At 39.2% G+C, this 21,886-nt stretch overlaps 1 protein-coding gene and 1 non-coding gene across 4 annotated transcripts; both read right to left on the bottom strand.

Annotated features, from left to right (window-relative positions):
• Positions 1 to 1,034: 1,034 nt before the first annotated feature.
• On the bottom strand, positions 1,035 to 21,606 carry LOC119744623 (E3 ubiquitin-protein ligase UBR3-like). Of its 3 annotated transcripts, none has more exons than XM_038220658.1 (39): positions 21,259 to 21,606; positions 20,814 to 20,963; positions 20,530 to 20,663; positions 20,240 to 20,389; positions 19,806 to 19,916; positions 19,275 to 19,408; positions 18,720 to 18,948; positions 17,920 to 18,105; positions 17,577 to 17,710; positions 17,129 to 17,281; positions 16,863 to 16,943; positions 16,612 to 16,740; positions 16,319 to 16,371; positions 16,092 to 16,225; positions 15,742 to 15,827; positions 15,259 to 15,318; positions 14,649 to 14,818; positions 13,999 to 14,146; positions 13,656 to 13,754; positions 12,977 to 13,108; positions 12,284 to 12,583; positions 11,330 to 11,572; positions 10,976 to 11,130; positions 10,370 to 10,458; positions 9,647 to 9,811; positions 9,208 to 9,341; positions 8,815 to 8,925; positions 8,070 to 8,297; positions 7,385 to 7,524; positions 7,072 to 7,157; positions 6,676 to 6,790; positions 6,104 to 6,201; positions 5,776 to 5,900; positions 5,288 to 5,392; positions 4,503 to 4,628; positions 3,803 to 3,991; positions 3,414 to 3,620; positions 2,618 to 2,760; positions 1,035 to 2,201 (listed from the first exon to the last, which is right to left on the bottom strand). In XM_038220658.1, the coding sequence occupies exons 1-39, from the start codon at positions 21,525 to 21,527 to the stop codon at positions 2,081 to 2,083; spliced, it is 5,622 nt and encodes a 1,873-aa protein (XP_038076586.1). In that variant the 5' UTR covers positions 21,528 to 21,606; the 3' UTR covers positions 1,035 to 2,080. The 3 variants fall into 3 exon arrangements, with proteins under 3 accessions (XP_038076586.1, XP_038076587.1, XP_038076588.1); XM_038220659.1 differs by having other exon boundaries at positions 8,070 to 8,294; XM_038220660.1 differs by having other exon boundaries at positions 9,647 to 9,808.
• On the bottom strand, positions 12,629 to 12,702 carry Trnaa-agc. Its single transcript has one exon. It is a non-coding gene; the product is annotated as a tRNA-Ala (tRNA).
• Positions 21,607 to 21,886: the final 280 nt, after the last annotated feature.

Raw genomic sequence — 21,886 nt, 5'->3', positions numbered from 1 at the left:
ATGCAGAACAATCTTGTTTGGAGAGGACATAACATTTTCAAAAGTGATGATGCAGATGAGATACAAAGTGGGATTAAATGTATGTGTTGAAGAGAGGTAAAAGTATGACTTCGCCAACGTAACCGCAATGTTTGGGTGTCAGTGCGGTACATGCATAGACTTCAAAACATCTGACATTTTGTTGATAGTTAGTATGAATAGAAAAACTCATCCCTTTCCTTAAAAACGAAATGAGCAATTATACCTAAAGCATAATGTCCGCGCCGAATCGTTAAATTTCTTCCGGTTGTTTTTGGAACCTCACAAACTCACAAAATAGATTTGTTGCATGGTGCAACTGTAAACAATGTTATTGCTACGTCACATTGCAAACATTGTAGTCTCGATATCTAGCCCATGCATGCATGTGATGTAGTATTTAAGCTCATGTTCGTTAGTCTGGTGCCTCTTGTTTCATGTGTGTGTTTTTTTTATACATAAAAATTATAGGCAAGTTCCATGCGACGGCAGAAGTGAATTTTTCATTTCCATAAGAATACAAAATTCTGAATCATTCTAGGCTTGGTGCGTTGTTTGTTTTTTGCGCTGTTTTTACAAACGATACTCCATAGTATTTCACAGTTTTCGCGCGTCACCATGGAGCATCTGAAGGGTTATCGCAGTACTCTTCAAAAGAGCGTGAAATACAACCGATAACGCGGGGCCAAATGTCAAGAGGCGAAGTTCTATTTACAGCGATAACCGCATTGAAATGACAAAGATGTCATTGCTGTTATTTTCTATGCTGTTGAAATCACTCCAGGAATCCTTCCATATTAGTATGAATAAGAACTGCTTTTCGATGCAAGATGATCATGATTCAGTATTTTTTTGGACAGGAAGTACCAACTATAAAATACTTCTGTTGAGAGAGATCAATGAGCACGAGTCTGGACATCATCTGACACGTGGTGGCGCTGTTCGATGGGAGATAAGGCACCGATGTTGTCCAGACAGTTCTTAAACAATGTTTGAACTGCTAAAACTGCAAAATATTCAGAAAGCATGTTCTCTACAGGGCAAGTTTTATTGTTTGTAAAGAAGCAAGACATATACGTCTTGTTTATAAACACAAGAAGTTAACAAGCTAGGTGTATATGATGTATGAGTCTTGTTTACATAAGCCAAATTCTAGAAATAACTTCTGACTTGTTTAAGTTAGAATATAATAAATTTATACAATTTGACAGGTTTAAACAGTTTGTATACAAACATCAAATCCAAAAGGTTGAACCCACGTGGTAAAATTTATGTAGACGGTTGTCAGTCTGAATGTTACAATAAGTATAATTAAAACTATTTGATTGAACATGGTTCTGGCAAGTCGGCAAGAATGTTGCCCCCCCCCCCCCCCTTGCACACCTAAATTTTTATGGGAATAAAATAAATGATTTACGATGGGAACCCAGCCAGCCAACCCATAAAACTCAATGGTTAAGACGTCTGCACTGGTAAGCAGGAGGTCGTGGGTTTGAATGCTGACCGAGCAAGCTTGTGACTTTGAGCCAACAAGCTCTCAGCCCGACTGAGTATGTGCTGCCGACATTTATGTTGGTGGTGGGCGATTTCCAATACTGAAGTTTACATGTACAACATGTATATAGATAACTTCCCTTGAATAAGTGACACACATACAAACATTTCTCACATTTCATCAGAAACTAAGAACATACATGTGCATATACACCCATTCTATGTCCTCATAAACTCAAAGAACAAATTTTGGCATCCCTTAATATAATTATTTTCCTCTAGGCTAATACCCTGACGTGGCTCAATAAATATATCAAATGCGGGCTCCCTTATTTGTCGAAATTGCGTCGATTTAGAAGGCCTTGATACAGACGTTTATCTATTCATTGTTCACACTACAATGGTAACGCCAATGTATTTGTCAATATACATGTATATTGACTTGTGATTTGACTTGTGATTTGACTTGTGATTGTCTCCATCTCAAATCTGGCTGCAAAATTATAAAGGTGTATCTAAAAATTAAAAAACTATGTATTTGGAAATCTTAGCGGTTAACCCTTTATACTCAGTGATGATGAGTCAGATGCCACATCCAGTTCTTGCAGCAGTGATTGAAGCTGTGGCTTCTCCAGAGTTGTTCCAACACCTTGTAACGTTGAAGACATAAGAACAACGGCTTGCCTCGTCTGAAAGAGGAATAACATACAATTCAACTTGTTTTGAGGATGCCAGTTTGTGTTGGATATCAGTCTTGTATTCTGGACATGTGCTCACTTGTCTTTGACGAGTGGCTTTTATGGTCCATCAATCATAACACCATTCACATCCAAAGACGAATGTTGCGTACCCAACAATTGAAGGTTCAGCTCAGTGGATATTACACTTTTCGAGAAAACAGTGACAACCATGCACAAGCTTTTGATCGAGGAACACAATTTTGTCTATAGCACTCTTTATTTCCAAAAATCAGTCAACTGACAACAAGCCAGATGGAATAATCTCATGGGGAACGATCTTTAATCCAAGTAAGCTTTTAGAATAATTCAGCAGGTTACCTTTGGGATAATGCAAATGATCTTATGTGCCTCAACAATCGACTTACTTGAGTTCCCTGTCTTCCTCCCCGTGCCTATCCAGATACACAGAGGCCCAATGACAGATCCTTTCGCCTCTGACGATGACCACACTGGAAGAATTAATGTCCAGATAGATGACAGTCCCTGCTCCACAGGATAGATAGTGCTGCTGTAAATGGTCAAAAACACGCATCAAATCAGTGATGATCTGGAAAAACAGTACAGTGTATTCCTAAAAATATTGACAAACTATGTATACTGGACAGCAAAAGCCTGCATGTAAATGGGTGATTTCAATGACCTTGTCATATTTTTTTATTGTAGAGGATTGTTTTCAGGAAGAAAAGAAGTAAATTTGAAGGTGTATCAGAATGAGCTTGCATGTGTAGCTTTCAGAGGCGGACACAAGATATGATAAACAAGAAGATTATTGTAGAAATAAAATTTAAACCTTGCAACAGCTACATGTATGTCATAATTTTGTGTTATGTGTTATATCATCTCAATACAGAAGTGTCGAGCCTTTAATACAAGACGTATAATATTTATCATCACAAGTTATCAAAGGGTAGTCATATATCAAGGTTCAACATTTCTTTGGCATTGATATCCTCTGTTATTGGTGACCTTAACTTAGCTCGTTAAGTTCCGTTTCCGCAATAAAGGTGTGGGCTCCTTGAGAAACGGAGGTATTTTTATACTCCGGGTTAACCCTCTCCCAGCAAACTTTGACTAATGTAAAACTTCTGTGCAGACAAACATTTAAATGCACACCCGTCTAGCAGAAACTTCTTCTGATGCATTTGACCAATCATCAATTACCTCTGTAATACTGGACCTCTGGCAGCCAGACCTGGCCCCGTTCAGACAGATGAGGGCGCCACACACCAGACAGACGGCGGGACGATTGGGCACCTGGAGGCAACTCTGGCACCTCTGCTCTCGGTAGTACTGGAAGACGGCGTCGTAATTCTTGGGCAGTTGCAGGAGGCGTGGAGGGTAGAAGATTGGGTTATGCAACAGCAGGCTCTGTTGAAAAATGGAAGCAAGATTGGAGTTCATTATTTCATATATAGTGTAATTCGCCAAACAATATGAGACGCCACTTTTGCGGTGGTACCATGCTAACGCACATGAAGCACGTGTTCTCAAAGACAAGGCAAGCATGGCTTTTGGAATGGGAAGTGGGAGGTTTACCGTGGGAGGTTTACCTTGGCAGTTTTGCGGTTTTTCCTGACAAACGTCAGGAGGTCTTGGCACCAGGCCTTCATGAATTCTGATGGATTGCCAACGAAATGCAGACATCGCGCGCTGTACAGGTCGGCTGGTGTCTCACCAACAGAGGGCGCTGTGTACAGACGGAGGTAATTGACGAGCAACTCGAATTCCAGATCTTGTTTCTGTAAATGCAGAGAAGATACATACATGTATATGAACATTTGGATGTTTTAATGGTAATTAAATTGCGTATGTTACAATCTACAAGAAAGATCACTGTGGACTTCTCTCTTATCAAGGCGTGGTTAGTAAATTTTGCTATTTTTATTTTATTTTTCATGCAAATTGAGTACCCGGGAAACTGACTATCAACTAAAATTCTGATTGTTTATGGATTTTTCTAACCAAACTAAAGTAATGTGTCAGTTGTTTCCTGCTGTTTTGTTTTTCTTAGCAATGTTTTCATTGCTTAACAAATACACACAAACATAACATGCGTGCATACATACAAAATGCGCGCATCCTATAATAGCTTGCAATACATCCATGCAATATGGCCCATGTCAAATAGGTCAATATCACACTGTCGTTGCCATGGATCAACCAATTAGGAACAAGGATTTAATTTTGCTTGATTACATGTTTATCCCTGTTTGTTCTCTTGTTCTTTGACTTAGATCAAGCTCATCTCACCTGACACGTTGGTAGTTCATCTCTAAACAGATGATGTTGCATTAGGGCAGCAATGCGTAGGAACGGCAGGCAGTATTCCTGTGCGGCAGTCTCAATGCATTGAAGGGTCCATACCGACTGGCATATCTGGAGCACAGAACAAACAGTCAACATTGCAAGAGAGTTCTCCAAGTGAAAGCTCTATCCCCAAAGTGGATTACTGACGTACATAGTTTGATTGTTGAAACTTAATAGAGAGGTTTCACAAGCGAACGGATATGGTTAGCGTGCCACATTTATCTGTCATCACTTTAATAGGTTTTTGGCCATACACAACTTGCTATCTACTTCGCGTGTACGTGGCACGTACACGCGATATCTTGCACACTATACATCAGTGTGAAACACATAGTCAGTTGTCCATTTTCACCCCTTTCTGTGTTAATTTATTGAATCATGTATGATTTGCTTGAAAGAGGATGCATTGCTGAAGACATAAGTGCAATTTGTCTGTGTTTCAAAGCAGGATTAGCCACGGACGCGGGGCTTTCATTGGAGGCTGCCATTTTTTATTACTGCTTTTATTGGTAACGGTTCCGGTCAGCGTATGCATATGCCTACACGATGCAAAACACTAAAACGGTCAATAACAGTTATGGATAGCTAAACATACACGTATGAGTTGTGTAAGTCTAAACCAACTTAACAAGCACAAAATTATAGAGCAAACTGTTTGGCCCTTGCTTACATAAACAAATCTTTGGATCATTGTGAAGAAGTATAAGAAATGTATTTATACAACTTACTGCTAATCTCTCCAGTAAGTCTGTATCGTCATACAGTGTACTGTTGGAATACATGTTAATAACTTGGCTCAGTAAGGGCTGCATTTGTAATTCGTTGGACTGAGCCTGTGAACATAAAGCATGAGAAAAATAAAATGGTAAATGTCACAAGTCATAAATTCAACTAACGATATCTACACGACAAAGTTGCCTGAGTCTTTGACACACTTTGTACTATGTTTTGGGGGATACAGTAATAATAACAAACTATATACACTATTTTGCATTCGCAATTTCTGAGCCACTAGTTGAGTTTTATTGTTTGCTAGAAAATAATATTTTCTGCTCTCTCAAGATTAGAAGATTGGTATTTATGTGAATGGACAATAATAATCAAATTTCAAATTTACATTGTTAAAAAGATGGAAATACACATCAACAGAAACATTATAGCTAACTCTGCTTTTGTAACACATGCCTATTCTGTATTGCATTCTATCACATTATACCTGACACGTCTTGCCACTTTCAGCCCATGCTCGTCTCTCCGTGTCCGGCATTCTACAGCTGATAACAGACAGAGCTTGTATGTACAGTGGAGCATATAATGTTCTCACGATGCAACTGAAATGCTCTGGGGAGAAAAAATAAAAATAAAAATTAAGTAAATTGTTAAAGTTTGAAAGAGTGGATTTTTCTTGCACATCTATCTATATAGATGAAGTAAAATAAAGCAAGTTGCACCTTACACTAAGTGTAAGACATAACAATAAACTGCTTGGCTTTTCCGTATTATACATTATGTGCACAAAATGTCTATGTTTAATCTCAACGCACCTTTCGATATTGGATGTTGCATTGCCAGTACCAGATTTATCAATGTTGCTACAGGGTCTTTCAAAAGCACGGGTATTTCATCTGGTGATCCACTACTTCTGTAACAGATGCATAATTTTTACAAATGTTGGTCATCATGTGTTCTAGTGTCCACAGTGTAAAATATATGACAAGATAATAACAGCAAGGAAGGATAGAATATGTTCGGCAGTGTTGCCTTTTGCTCCTAACACTTATTGAAAGAAAATAGTTTTCCGACAAAAAAAATGTGATTAATCAAGCACGGGTTTAAGAACCTGGGAGATTGTAGGAAACTAAACCGCTCTCATACTTTCTTCTTTTTTTCATACTTTTTTTTTTTCATACGTTCTTCTTGTTTTGGGTTTTTTTTGGGGGGGGGGGGTATTAAGTCTTCTTGGCTTTATTTGATGTATGGCAACCTAACAAATTTTTGTCTAAACTTTGATGTGGTCTTCTCCCAAAATATCATATTTTTAAATAATAAGTGTTAGCAGAAAGCATTAATGGTTTTTCAGGGACATAATGAAGCAGTCAATGAAACAACGACAAACCTTGGTTCCGAAGCCCCACTTATCTGTTTCAATTCCGTCAACATGGACCAAGGCTTGGTTGCCAAGGTAACGGAACTCTTGCCTATAAGCAAGCTGAGAACTTCCAGAAGAGTACCTTAACATTAAATACAAACCAAACCAAAAATAGAAACCCATAAAAACGAAGACGTGATGAAAGTTCTAACTGTCTTTAAAATCTTCCTGCCACTAAATTCACAGATTTAGGACTTTTCAGAGCCAGCACTAAAACTCACACCAGGGATGAATTCAGTGCAAACATTGAGTGGGCCACATGACAATGTACCACTCTGAACCATGCAAAAATAATAGTGGTATTATGTAACTGACTGAGGGTGAAATCATTTTGAGTTTATCATTTTTGGATGATGGTCTTACCTATGCACCCTCTCTTGTTTGAGGAAGACTGAGACGAGGGTTGTAACAAAGTTTCACGGACCACTAGGTCCAACTCCAAGTTGACTCTGTTGATTAAGAAAATAGCAACACAAATGTGTGTATTTAACTGCATTGCGCATTCAGAAAAAAAATGAAACTATCTTGTAGACATTATCGAGGATTTTGCACATCCAGATAATTACCATTTACCAACATTCCTTTAATTAATGGACAAACATAGAAAAAACATCGGTAAATGTCTGTTGTCCGATTAGAACAATCTTACAATCTAACAACATAATCGGAATCTGACCTTGCTGTCGATCGAAGCACAACATCCACCATTTCAGAATGATCCACGGGAAGTAGGGGATCACCATACGCTGACTTGGGTAGCCTGTTCTCTCTCAAGAGTCTGAACAGAAACACACTCTTGGCTGCTAGAGTGATGTCCTAGGGAACAAGAAGCCAGAATTGTACATTTTCAAATATGTCAGTTCCGACTTGTCAGTAACTACAATGCTAGACAGAAAAAAACATTCCTCATGATGGATGTTTGCTCAGCAAAAACCTCATTAGGAAAGAGAATCAAATTCTCCTTACAATACTGTTTGTTGCACTTCATTCAGACATTCCTTAGACAAGTTACGGCTGTTTAAAGTTTGCATTTATCGACATGTCAAAAAAATAAAATACTGAAAAAAAAGGCTTTGAATTTTGGTAATTTTGTAGTCGTGAAAATGAAAGATGTCATTATTTTAATTTTAAAATGCTTTCATTCCAAAATTTTTATACTATTTGTTTAAAATATGTGTTGTTGACGTATGAAAGATTACAATATCAACATTTGTGAAAATAAAAAAATATTACCCCTAGATGTGGGTTTTTTTTTTTTTTGTGCATATTTTTCCACTAAAGCCTCTGCCCAGTTCTATCTCTTTTGCCAGAATGCTTCACATATGACACAGCAACCAACATTTGGGGGATCGTCATCTCACCTTAAGAGATTCCCTGCTGCCTTCCCTACTCAGTCTCAGTTTCTCAGCTACCTCTGCTGCGACAACGGCGTGACTTCGGCTATCGGAGCTTGCAGCTGCCACTGACGGTGAGCAGCCCTCCGTGAACGGCAGGCATGGCAGGACAAAGTTAGCCAGTTGTCGGCACAGCGGGCACTCGTACTCACCCTTCTCTCTGACTTGCAGTTGAGGAGTTTGGTAATCCTGCTGCTGGATAGAAGATAAATATCATTGAGTATTTGTAATTCACAGGTTCTGTAAACCATGTTATCAATGTGCATTGATGCAGCCACAATGTTGTACTTGAGTCCCCTTCAGAGTCCAACGAGAAGCAAATTGTGGTCCAGTTTATGACAAGTCCCATCACCAGTAACACAGGGCAACAATAACAAAAGAAGCTTCTGTCATAGTTCATTTGATGAATGGTTGGTGATTTGGGACTGGAGGTCATGTGAGGTTTCTGATGTAGTCCAGTACAACACTGCTGACAAAAAGACATATTTAAGTTGGTACCCTCCAAGTAACAAGAGAGTATTTAAGTTTTTGTCTATTAAGTAGGAATCTGAGTGATTGGACAGCGATTCTGACAATGGCATCTGAACATTTCTGAAATGGGGAGGGGGGGGGGGAGGGGGACAGTTTAACAAAGTCTGTGTGTAGCGGGATCCAGGTGGGGAGCAAATACTCCCTCCTATTTCAAGGCAAGGTCGTTGACAGGTTTTCTTACCCGTAATGATTTGATGTAGGATTCATGGCAGCTTAGATGAATGTAATGCCTACAGCTCTGAATGTGGACTCCGCCATGCCAACCCACGTTAATAGACATCTGCACAGATGACTGAAACAAAGAATTCAAATGATAAGATCAGCTGTGAAATCAAAAACTAAATTCCAACTTGGCACTACATGAATATCAAATTGATTTGTGCATAACATGCCCATTTATCATTCAAAACTGGTCATCCAGTCCCCCATTTACATAGCTTCCTAATGAACATAATTCATTCCACCTAAATGGCTCACTTTATGTTTAGCTGCACTGTTTTCATACATCATTTCTTTACAAATACAAACACATAATCTTCTCAGCGACTAATAGGGACAATATGGACATGCCTACCTTATCAAAGTGATTCAGTAGGTCCAGTTTCCTTTGCTGGTTGACCTCTTTACCTCGTCCCGTCGTACTGATCATTTCATTCTCACTTGTTGGTAAAGTCTTTGCTTCTGATACCTGTGACCGGTGGCCAAGTACTGCACAAGATTCAATCAATACAAATATTGAGACCTGAAAGTTGAAGCATGCAGATTTTGTTGAACAACTGGTGACTGGTTCTTTCATGACAAATTTCCTTTCTCTGACTGTAACAGACATCGCTGTACATAAAACACATCAGTGAAGGGCGACAACCCAATACTTAATTCCTTGTCTAATTTTTTCTGTATCAACTTTGTGCCACTAGCCTAACAAAATTGAACTCCCTCCCCCCCCCCCCCCCCCCCCCCGGTCAAAGACCCAAAAGTGCTACTTTTTGTGTTACACAGCCATAAAAGCTTACCGCCAGTAGCCTGCATCAGTGCCACCATACCGATTGGTTTGTCACCAGTAGAGGGTGCTGTTTGGCCACATATGACACATTCAAATATCTCCCTGTCGGGGACCTTCTCGGCTGCTGCAGCCTGCACCTCCTCATCTGCTATAGGTGACTCCCCTAAGGGATCTTCTGAACATATAATTGGTTGGATACACAAATATTAAATGCTCTGAATGCAAATAGATATAGATTTTGATTTGGCTATATTCCTGCAGTTGGTGATAAAAGGGGATCCAGAGCGTATAAATGATGGAATACAAAAATATTGACTGTTTGAAATTGTAATAAGACAATCCCTAAATTGGTGGGATGCCTCTAACGTATAACGTATAAATGATGAGAAATAGGAAATAAAAATATGGACTGCTGTTAAAGGAAATAGGTATGTTTATATTGTGACAGTGACAAGGCCATCGCTCCTGCATTAGCTGATACATTATGTACCTCCAAGGGATCTTTCGAACATAGAAATAATTGGATATAAACACTGACTGGTTCTGAATTGAAACAGGTAATTAAGTAAGGCCATCCCTGAACAGGGTTCCTCTGAACATACAGTGATGGAAAGTACAAAATATTGTCTGCTCTGAGTGCAAACAGATATTAAATGACTGTGAAAATGACACTGAACAACACACTCTGTCTTGAGTACACATATGAGGAAAATAAAGTCTGCTTAATAAATACCTGTCTCTAGAGATTTCTCAATGAATTTCTTCTGCTCTGCAGCTAGCTTGGCAAACAGTTTCTGCTGAGCCTCTCGAGCTTTCTTCCTCCTTGTAGACATAATGAGCAAGATGCAAAATATGAGCCCCTTGATATAGTGTGTATTACCCAAGAAACAACGGTGGTATAACTCGCAGTTAAGTGAAATGCACATACTTCCATAAACACAAAGCATTTCACTGGCGACTAATGATTCTTAAAGGTAACGTACAACATTGCAAACATTAAAAAAATGAAACTACCAAATGATTATGAAATACCTTACGTGACTGTCAGTGAATAATACCTGACTGTCAGTGACTGTCAGTGAATAATAGTCTCAGGCATCCTGTTCAGGATTCTGAACAACTTCCCCACAATCTTCCCGAAATGAAGTTATCAGTATGGATGAGTCAAGAAGTTGCTAATGAAAATTTTCCTTGAACATGTCCAGGACAAATAGAGAGTATCTCTGCTAGAATGATTCTACCCAAACATATCAGGAACTCAATCGTCCCGAGACAGGCCCTAACAGCTTGAAACAAGCTGATGTATTGGCTTAGTATTACTGTGGTACTGCTTGAATACCTATCAGCAGCTGTGCTCTGTGCATCAGGTTGTTCTGTTCCTGCTGTAGGCTGCTGGTGGAGTCTACACAAGTCTTCCAATTGCTTCTGACTCTCTGGGTGCATGCGACAGATCTTATCAAGCAATCGCTTGACATAGAACATCCCACCGCCAACCTAAACACATCAAAAGTATTCAATACCCAAATCAAACCTTTTTACATTTCCTTTGTGGAATTATTTCTGCAAAAATAAACTAAAATGTCTAGCACCTGTAAATAGATCAAAATATGTTTCATCAATATACATGTAAGTACCAAAGTTGAAGTGTTTTATATGCACTTATTGTGACGCCAACATATATTTGAACACTCACCTGTACACCACCCGGCAGTGATCCTGCCTCCGTATCCCTCCTCATGGACGGTGGAGTATAGGAACCTTCCTTACCGGCCATCTTGGCGTGTAACTTGACCAACAGCTCCAGCATTGATAAGTTGATGGTCAGCATCTTACTGGGTGTCCACAAGACAGTACTGACCTTGGCAGGCTTTCTGGGTCGGCCTGCTGAGGCTGAGGGCGACGTAGATGGCTCGACTGAGCTGCGGCTAGATGATGCCTTATTTTATTTAAAAATGAAAAAAAAATCATTCACTAAAATAAACCAGAAACGGAAACTAAAGTGGTTAAGAATTGGGTGCGTAGTTCTTGATTGTTTTTCTGATAATGCACAGCAAAATTAACCTTTCCATGATAAGCTCTTGGTGACAGATTGTAATGTGGATCTTTCCTGTGACTTTTATCATATTAATATTTACACGAAAATCAAGAATTGGTAACAAAAACATACAAGATCTCTCTTTGTTACAGGCATGTAGAATCATTTGCTTTTCATGTATTTTGTTCATTTTTAATAAAACCAGTCAAAATCCAAAGAAGTGTTTTCAAAACATAACCTGTTGAACTTTCAGCTCAGTGGATATTATTTTCTACTTTTTAAAAAAAAAAAGTGAAAAAGCAATGCACCTACATTTCTTAATTTCTTCTACACGACAGCAAGCCAGACGGAACAAATTCACTGGGTATTTAGTACCAGTACGATTTTTAATCCAAACCATTTTTTGCCAATAGTTTATAGCTAGGTTACTAATTGGGTAAATGCAAATAATTGTATGTGCCATTTTAAAGGCAAACTGTCTAACAATGGAACACCTGTTCACTTGTCTTTTCATTCTAACCACAAAATGGGCCTTTCATCTCCCTTCTTTACCCCTTCTCATCTCCTATTGTTTCTTCCTAGCACTCTAACTTTTCAACAGTAGCTACATACCTCAGTGGCCATCGCTCCTTCACTGGTAGCGGGCGTGTCAACATAAAGCTCCTCCCCCAGTCCCACCTCCATTTCCATCTCCTCCACATCCTCATCCTCATCTTCTTCTATCCCATCAATCTCTTCTTCCTCTCCGATGCCGTCAATCTCCACATACATCTCCTCCCCTTCCTCCATTCCTTCTAGTTCAGCAGCTCCAGGGAACCCCATCGGTGCTAGTCCAAACAGGTTCTGATGGATGATACTAACCTCCTCCTCCAGCAGTTGTTGCAGGAGTTGGTCCGTGCTGTGAACTGTCCTCTTTTTTAATAAGAGACAAAAAATTGAACAGTTGAACAAAGAAATTGACTGGAGCAGGATTTGAACCTGCGACCTCCAGATTGCTGTTCTGATGCTCTACCAAACTGAGCTATCCAGCCCTATGTTGGCAATTCCCCAATTTGTTAACATCCTTGTTCAAGGGGTGCTAGTCAGAAGCCATAAACCTGCATACGTGCCATGTGCCATGCTAAGTTGAATGCTTCTTACATGGCAAATTACACAGTCAGGTGTAACAGGGACACAAAAATGTCACACTTTTGGACCCCAAATTTATGGAATGGCCCAACTAACCAAATCCATCACATGGAGAGGTGTTGTACTCATCATCCGTGTCACAAATTGATTGAGAAGCAATATTTCTGAGTTTTATACCTGTCTGGATGAGGACGGCTTTTCGTACACGATCTCTACCGCGTGAATACGATGACCCAAGTTGCTGAGAATCAGATTGTCTGGAAACATGGCGGAGAAGTTGCCGTCCTGTATAACTGCTGGTGTAGGAGTCTAAGAAATAACCACATCAAATCAAGCCATAAAATGCCAAGCAGTATTATGAAAACACAATAGTTTATGTGAAGAAGGGAAAAAAACAACTAGAGGTCTGTAGGTGCTATGTACTTCACTCTATCAGCCAACACTGAGACACCAGTAATTAGGCACTAATTTGTCTACATGAACCATGTTGTATTTCTTTTATTAAACTTCATTAAAATATGCATTTAGCCTCAATATCAAATGACTGATGAGTTGACATTTGATATCCGACACCTGAATGTGTTCAATCATTCAACCTGTCAGCGGTGCAATTCATCTGTTGGGTTTCTTTTACGAGTACACTGGTACCTGTGTTTTAAATCGATAGAGTACCCGGTTCTCTACTACCCGTAAATGCACACCACTAGCAGACTCTGACATTTTGGCCTGAAGTGTTGTGGTATAAAAGGAAAAGTATTGTGCCAATATGGCATTGAAAAATTGTAACAAGTCTCAAATCAGGCAATTGCAGGAGGACCTACAGAGATACATCCCTGTAGTGTGTGACAGTTCTTACCTTAGATGCAATGGTGTCTGCTGGGCACTGCAGCATCATATCTAGCAGGGCAATGCATAGATATAGTACTGGCTCACTGATGGATTTACTGTTGACAGCCTGGACACAGCAAAGAAAATATGGGCATTGAATACTTCCTTTGAATATGTTGTCAATGTTTTGAACAACTTCCTCAGAACATTCCTGCAATTAGTTATTAGCATTGTTTATTATAGGATAACTTCTGAGGTGGTATGTAGAAAACTGCAACGGATACCTGATATTCAATGAGATGAGTCTGGTGACAGAAATCTAAATTAAGACTTAAATCTCCAGGATCAAATAAAAATGCTATCAGAATTACCTTGTGGAGAATAATGAATATAGCTCCATGGAGAGTCTTGCAATGCAGCAGCTGATGGAGAGTTTTGAGGGCAGGGTGGGGTTGCTTAAGCGGCTGGAACGGAGGCCATAGGTCACTGTTCCCAGAATGTCCAGCTGTTTGCTTCATACTAGGAAATATTTCATAAATCAATTACCAAAATGTAGTCAATAAGCCACTCTGTTATGTGCATAAACTAGGAAAACAACTGACAATTCACACATGGTCTAAGCATTAAGCACAACATTACAACAACTTTGAACTGTCACATTTGTATTCTAATACACCAACCTTGGTGTGAATATTACTTTCTTTATGTTTCTTGATTTCATTTAAGTTTAAATTTGGTTATGATTGCCCCCCGTAGACTTGTGCACATTTATCTTTGATTTGAATCCATGACTCAACTGAAACTCAACCTAGTCTCAGTCTGTGAATCTAAATAAGAACTCAAGTGACTCAAACTGACTCGAGTAAGAATGCAACTCGACTCGACTCGACTGTGTTAAGAACATGACTCAATTCAAATCACTGCCTTTAATAGAAAGACTCAACTAAAGTCAATCCCCAAGAATGAATTTACTCGAGTCACAAAACTTCAGTAACTCATAACAGCACTCAAATCTACTCACTGGGTGCTGTATCGATCCATAGCACTCTGGAAGTCCTTCTTCTGCATGCATCTGAGCAGGACGTGGATTGGGTCAAATTCCGTTTCCCAGACGCTGGGTTTAGGAGAGTAGTGGCCTTGCTGTAGACCTCTACTGCTTCTCTCAGACAGTGGGTCATGGTAGTCAGCAACCTGATCAAGTAAAAAACAAATCCGATTTCAGTTGGCCGCCATCTTGGAACACTAACAGTGAATGTTTTAACCCATTACTCCTTGTACCACCCCAATCCACCATGATATGGTTTTATGGATTTATCAAGGAGTAAATACAATGTAGTACAATGCAACACAAGTGCTTATTAAAACATCTGTTCACATTGGATTTGTTTGGTCGAATGTGCCAGGGTGATGGCTATTTTTCCCCATTTTAAGCCCATTCCAAACACATTATAAAGAAAGTTTCTCCACGGTTACTTTTTCAAGGGCCAGTGGTACCTTTACTGGAAAAAAACTCTTCTCAGTATAACTGACCAGATCAATTTTTCCAAGACGATAGAGCAGCATTAAAGGCACTCTGCAATCTACAAAATGTTCTGAAAACAATTGAGGCTAACACAACGACGCTGACATACCTCAGCAAGCAACGGCTCAAAACTCTCACTAGTGCTGAATAATCCTGTCTTCTCTGGAATGTACACTGACAGTTAAGAAATCTGTAATACCACAATTGTCCACATTAAAATCAAAAGATTTGTTTGTGCTGTAATTTTAAGAAATTTTTAAGAAATTTTATTTGTATATTCAAAATTAGTCCAGTCTGTATGCAGATTACAGCAGTTTTAATCTTTTTCATTTTTAGAAATGGACGGATTTGGGGGTTAGGATTTTATTGCAAATGTTACACTGAACGCTTTCAAGTTCTGTATTCATACATGTTGGAAAAACCAAAAGACGCTTTTACATGCCTTTGGTTTGATCTTTGCTGCGGCCTTTGCAATTTAGCTTCTTCTGTGAGAAAGGACAGTTAGCCACAAAATTTATTTATTCATTTCTTTAACATAAAGTTACTTTTGTGAAGGGCAAAACAAGATATGTTCATCACAGCTAAAGGATATTTGATCTGTGAGTCGGCTGTGAGTAGTGTCATGCATACACAGCAGGGCCACCATTTCCTGACGAAGTAACTCTTCTTCCGTGGCTCCTGAAAATATTTCAACACAGAAGGTTTATTGAGAAAATAAGAACATTTTGATAAGAGATTTTTTCAATCTCGATGAAGCTTTTCTGCTCAAAGCATGACATAAAACAACCCTGAACTCAACAAAAAAGCAGAAAGTCTCAGAACACTTTGAAGAAAATCGCTACTGACGGCAATATAATTGGAAAGAAATTTCAAATACATCAGCTCGCAGGGAAAAAACCCATATTTTCCCCTATCTGATATAACTTCATGATCGTCACATACCCAAATGCGTTCTGGTACTGAGAAGCGTCACTAACAGTGTGAGGGCGCTCTCCAACATGGCTGACTCCTTGTCAAGTTCTAGTTGACTGTGGCTGTGGGACTGGTTGAATGTAAGCATTTCCAGAACCTTGAAGCTGCAGAAAAAATTCAACAGGACTTTCATCAAAATAAAAATGAACTACCTCCATGACTGAATTTGGTAACATTAAGAATAAAAGATCACTTGCCTTGAAAACACTTTTTCCACAAAGTAATCAGGATCCAGATGTGCTGCACAAGCCTAAAAGAAGGAAAGTGCTTTTGTATTAGAAACTGACCACCATTTGTCTACACTATTACATGTAAATAGGTAGTCTGAGAAGTACAGTACAGCATTGTTTCTGGTTTAAAAAAATTCACATTTCACAAGTTCTTCATTCAAACATAGGTAAAATAACACGTGCAAGCCCCTTAAAAATCGACTGAACCACAATTTTGTAGCCAAGCACCATTCTCATTAACAGAAAATCAAAGGTTTTACCTGAAGTAAGAATAGATCGAGGTCTATCATGGAGGCACAGAAATGACACTGCATATAGGTTATGGCTTGTCGTTTGATCTGGAAACCATTCCGCACCCATAAACCACAGGATATTTCACCCACCAATGCCTGAAAAATAGAACCAGAAACACATATAAAACCTTGTATACCATGGACGCCATAAACTCCAGTATTATTATTCACAATGTAATAACGTTACAAATGTCATTAACAGAAAAGCAATATCTTACCTGAATCTGTAAAGGGAAATTCATCAAACTTTTTAAGAAATCTTTTTGTGGGGAAATTGCCAATCCTTGTTTTGTAACTGCCTGTGGTAAAAACAAAATATAGAAAACAGATTTAAAAACAAGGTAGGACAACATTTTTCTACCTCTATATAAGCTTTTACTACCTCTCGGCTGCTGGTCTTTATCCTGTCTTTTTATAATGCTTTTTATTGTTTTCACTTCACCATGAAGAGGAAATGTTTTCCAAATGATAAGACAACGGTTACCTGGCTTAAGAATAGAGCATAGTAGCGTAACAATGGAATATGGAAGGACACTTGGTAAGGGTCTAGAGACTTGTAAACATCTGCTGCTTCTAGCCAGTCCGTGATGGTCTCTGAACAGGCATTCAAAAGTGCTTCAGTGTAGTGGGCTGTGCTCTGCAAGGAACAAACAAACAAACAAACAAATAAAACCCATTGATAAGTCCGGTAAAATACAGGTACATTTCTAAATCTGTCCATCAAGCTTCAACCTCTTTGACGATATTCTTCCCTTTGATTGAAATGACACTTACAAAGTTAAACATTATCCCATTCTTTTACCAAATCATTATAATTGAACTAGCCAGATCATTTCTCTGAATCACTTATTTGATATCATGCTTAATTGGCTCCATAACGATCATTACACCTCCTTTAATAACACTGCAATTGCCCTTAAACAAATACTTACTTCATCTTTACAATGCACATAGAGCTGCCACATGGGGGCAGCGCAGGCCTCAATCTCGGCTGAGAATGCCGCGGAGTAGGCAAGCGGCTCAAACTCAACATGGTTGTGTAACTCCCTTTCATTCAGATTCATACCTTCAAAGAGACAAAAGTACAGAAATTGTGACAGTCAGTCTGGCATTATACAAATTGTTCCCTGTCACATGAATTCTATAGTTCAGTCGTGCTCCTTTGAGCCTTATGCGCACGACCAGTAGGCACACATTGGTCCTTGCCACTCGGGATCTCAAAAGTGATCACAAACTGCCATTTACTGTTCATCACACACAGTCCATTCTACTCACACATGAACATGGCCAGGATGTTGGTCCACATCTTGACTAGGCTCGGGTCAGTGAAGAACTTGTTGACTACTGAGCGATGGGACAGAATGTTGGAGAGATCGCTGATGACCGGCCAGTAGCAATGTTGCCGCATGACTTGATGGTCACAGTTGATAACTTGGCAGTTTCGATGAGTCCCAGGGGTGCCTGAGTGTACATGGAAAGTCAGAGAAAGGATTCAACCCTGTTTGATCAGTCACAGTCAAACTTTCTTCCACTTCCCCTGTCATACATATATACAGACTAGTAAAAAACAGATCACATTTGAGTAAACACTGTGACTAGCCAAATTCCATCAACAGAAAAGAGAGGTAACCGGTAGGTGCAGTTGGCATATCAATCACCTCCAGTCAAAGCATGGCTAGATCCAATTTACTAGGGAATTCGTAAGAATTAAAAACAGTCAAGTTCTTTGTTTAACTTTAAGCAATTATTATAATGCACCTCCTGATTTTTAGAGGAATGGATAGGTATTTACACAACATAGAGTCCAGTGTAAAACACATTGCACGGATCCTTGAGTTTGGCCATTCAACTGTGTGCACGGTTTATTTTAGTTTAAATTAACCCTGTTGTGACTGTACTGCCCCAAACCGCCCTGCCTATTACTCCCTGTAGCACCTGGAACCACCTGAGCACTTCATGGTTTTTATTAATTCTTCAGTAAATAAACACAATGCATTTCAATGTGTAGTACAAGTGCCAATGGGTTAAACACAATTCTTATAAATTCCTTCTCCTTGTTACAAAATCCCAAATACCTTTTAAATGGTTGTCCATCAGTGTGCGTTTCAGCAGGCATTGCAGCGACACGATGAGTATGTGGATCAGTTGCAGCTCCTCTGTCATTTGTATGGCCAATTCTTCATTACTGAAGAGCTGCACACTGATGTGAACCACGCGACTGGACAACTTATCAGGTTGTGTGGAGGTAGCGAGTGACATGGCAATACGACCGTAGAACTTCACAAATGACCTGGTGAATGTGTCCTAATATACCAAAAAAAATAAAAATTAAGTTTTGATAACAAAGTTGAGTTCACTGTGCTATTTAACAAATTTGGCAGGAAATCTCGCAGTAGTCATACTAGTTTACACTGCAATGATTTCATTTATTTTTTGAATGGTGAGTAAAAACCGTTATCTTTTTTACTTTTTCGCACAATATACTAAACAATTCTTGACTGTTGTGATGTGGAATATGTGTTTTTTGCATCCATGTGCTATGTGTCCCTCAAGCGCAGAAAAACATGTCCCACTTCACAAGCGTCAACAATTGTACATTTAATTTACACAATTTGAATATTGCTATATACCTTGTAACTATTGTCTGGTAGCATTTTAAGTAGAAGGGTCACAATTTTCTCCGGAAACTCAAATATTACAGCCCAGAACAGAAGCTCCTCAACAAAGCTGAGTGGCATTAGAGGATAGGTGACTGCTGGATTACCTAGATAGGAAAGTGAAACAATGCAATGATGCAATTTAATTAACAACATGAGAGCATGCTCCGTTAAATTAAATATTTCCTATTTAAATATTGTGCCAGTAATTAAATGTAAATGCCTGCATTCAATATTCAAAAACATTTTGAAACTGACTTTTCAGAAAATTTAAGAGACATATCAAACTATGACAATGAAGTTGGAAACTGGACTGTCGAGTTAAAACAGTTCATACTTCCAGGGAAATTCAGAGCGAAGCCAATTCTTCAGAAATACTCGCTAATGTCACAATGAAACTTTAATTTGGTGAGATCATGAAATTCACTTTGCTTTTTTTTATACAGGATGCTTTCACAGGAAGTATTCATCAAACCTTCAAGTTGATATATAAATTCACCTCACCTCTCAGAAATTTTGGTGACTCTGGAACGGTTAGGATACTCTGTGCACTGTTCAAGATCTCACGTGATTGGCTAATATCGCGTTTGAATTGACTGTAACAGCCACTAGACCCTGTGCACATGGAAAAGGGATAAAGTATTATTTAGAGCATTACAGTCAAGGAGCAAAGTTAAAGGAATGTAGCTTTTCGTGCATTTGTTTTCGTTCAAAGCAACCAAATTGCTCCAAATCTTAGGGTGCATAAAAACTAACCAGTTTAAATTTCAGCTCAGTAGGACACTATGTGCTATAACATTGGAGCTGATGTATCTCACCATTTCTAATGGGCACGATTTGAGCAGAAATATATGAGCTTGTTCTTCTCAAAGAGTTCAAAACTTGGCAAAAACATTTCGTTTCAGCATTTTAACAAAAACAATTCTTGAATACTTTACCCTCATTGAGGTCCTTGTAAAGCTGCTGATCTGTCAGGGCCCGTGTCATCACGCTTCGCATAGCTCCGCCCATGTTGCATAATTCATGAAGCAAGCCCAGGAGTGGTTCCCCCTCACTTAAGCTGAAGCGCACTGCAGGAATTTCAGACCCTGCATCCAGAACACAGGACAAATGGAGGGACATTGTACTGATATGTTAGCACTATAACAACTCCTTGATGCTTCTTGCATAAATGTATAACGTGTACAACGAGTGTCATATTTCACAGTACCACAGTTTAGAAACTTACGTTTCTCAAAAATATCCCGAAGATATAGCACAAATCGGAAGACTACCCTTGGGACGACAGCATCAGCCATTGGCAACAAGTCCGCTGGAACGGTCAGGTTCTTGAGTTTATCCGGACCATGTAACGAACAAAACCTGTAATGTAAAGGGAATCAAAGATCAATGTAAGGTACGCACATGCTGCAGAATTGATCTCTTATCAGTGCTGTAGTCCAGTCCAATCAATATTTAATTCTTCACAAAAATAAAAACTTATGAAAATATATAAAATGTGTCTAGTCTGACCCAGCACTCCTCATCACGTTGGGGTCGCCACAGTCACATGCCCCTCCAGCCTGGCTCCGAAACATGTTGAAATCATGGTCAGTGTGATCAGCTCCATGGAAGCAGTCTGCACAGATTGACATGCATGGAGATATACCACATGTACGACATCTGTATATGGAAGATATCAATCAAAGAATTTAAGAATTAATCGCACAATCATGATGTACCGTGAATGCGCAAGGCGTACTGAATCACACAGCACCAATTGTAATCCGCGTAGGAAAATTTTAATTTCTACCCCAAGCATACCAAGTCAGTAAAAACTTTTCAAAAATTACAGAAAACGTGTCAATATTTTGAGAGAAATCTGCTTTAAAAAGGTCATTTTTGAGTTAAAATGAGTACTAACTAAAACACCCTTGACTCTAATTTGATCAAAACTACACGATCGCCAAATTATTACCTGTACGCCACAAAATTAGACGTCCAGACGAGACCACAAGTCGACGCATTGTCGTAGTGACGCACACTCTTCGCAAAGTCCTCGAACGCGACGCCCCCTGCAATCAACGATCGGCACCAATCCAAGTTCTCACTGCTGTCCAGCGAAGTCCTCGGATTGAGAACAACATCCAGCAATTCATTTAGCTGCTGATGCCCCATGTTTCGGGCTATTTCTGTCTTCAGTTGTGCCGAAACTTTTCTCTTGTCACTTTTCATAAGCGTCGCCATGTTTACCTTTTAAAGTTCATTGACATTGCTGCGAAAGGTCGGAGGTCACCCCTGCTTCATGGTTCCCTTTATTTAGAAATGGAATAGCCCACTTATAATTCACTGACATTGAGGGGTTTCTCAAATCTCGGATTCGTTCCAACAGGGACTCCACCGTGGATTGTTATACACCGGAATGACAGTTCCTCATTTTTTTTCCCCCAAACAAATACTTTTTATTTAGGAGGATCATATCATCACAAAGGCTGTTAGGAAAACCACTGTGAAACTATTTTTGCAGGTCCATTAAGTTCGATACCACAGTACTATATAGATTCTTGATCGAGAGATGAGAGCGCGGAGGCAAGATTTGAAAAACG

Source organism: Patiria miniata, unplaced genomic scaffold (genome assembly GCF_015706575.1).
Source record: "Patiria miniata isolate m_02_andy unplaced genomic scaffold, ASM1570657v1 HiC_scaffold_7, whole genome shotgun sequence".
In the NCBI taxonomy this organism is placed as follows: domain Eukaryota; kingdom Metazoa; phylum Echinodermata; class Asteroidea; order Valvatida; family Asterinidae; genus Patiria; species Patiria miniata.
This window is presented reverse-complemented; position numbering and strand designations above follow the sequence as displayed.

Coding starts and splice junctions, on each gene's coding strand:
- LOC119744623 (XM_038220658.1), bottom strand. CDS start 21,527: ATGGCGACGCTTATGAAAAGTGACAAGAGAAAAGTTTCGGCACAACTG. Junction 6,791..7,071: donor AAACAAGAGAGGGTGCATAG/GTAAGACCATCA, acceptor TTTAATGTTAAG/GTACTCTTCTGGAAGTTCTC. Junction 2,761..3,413: donor AGAGGTCCAGTATTACAGAG/GTAATTGATGAT, acceptor GACCATTTACAG/CAGCACTATCTATCCTGTGG.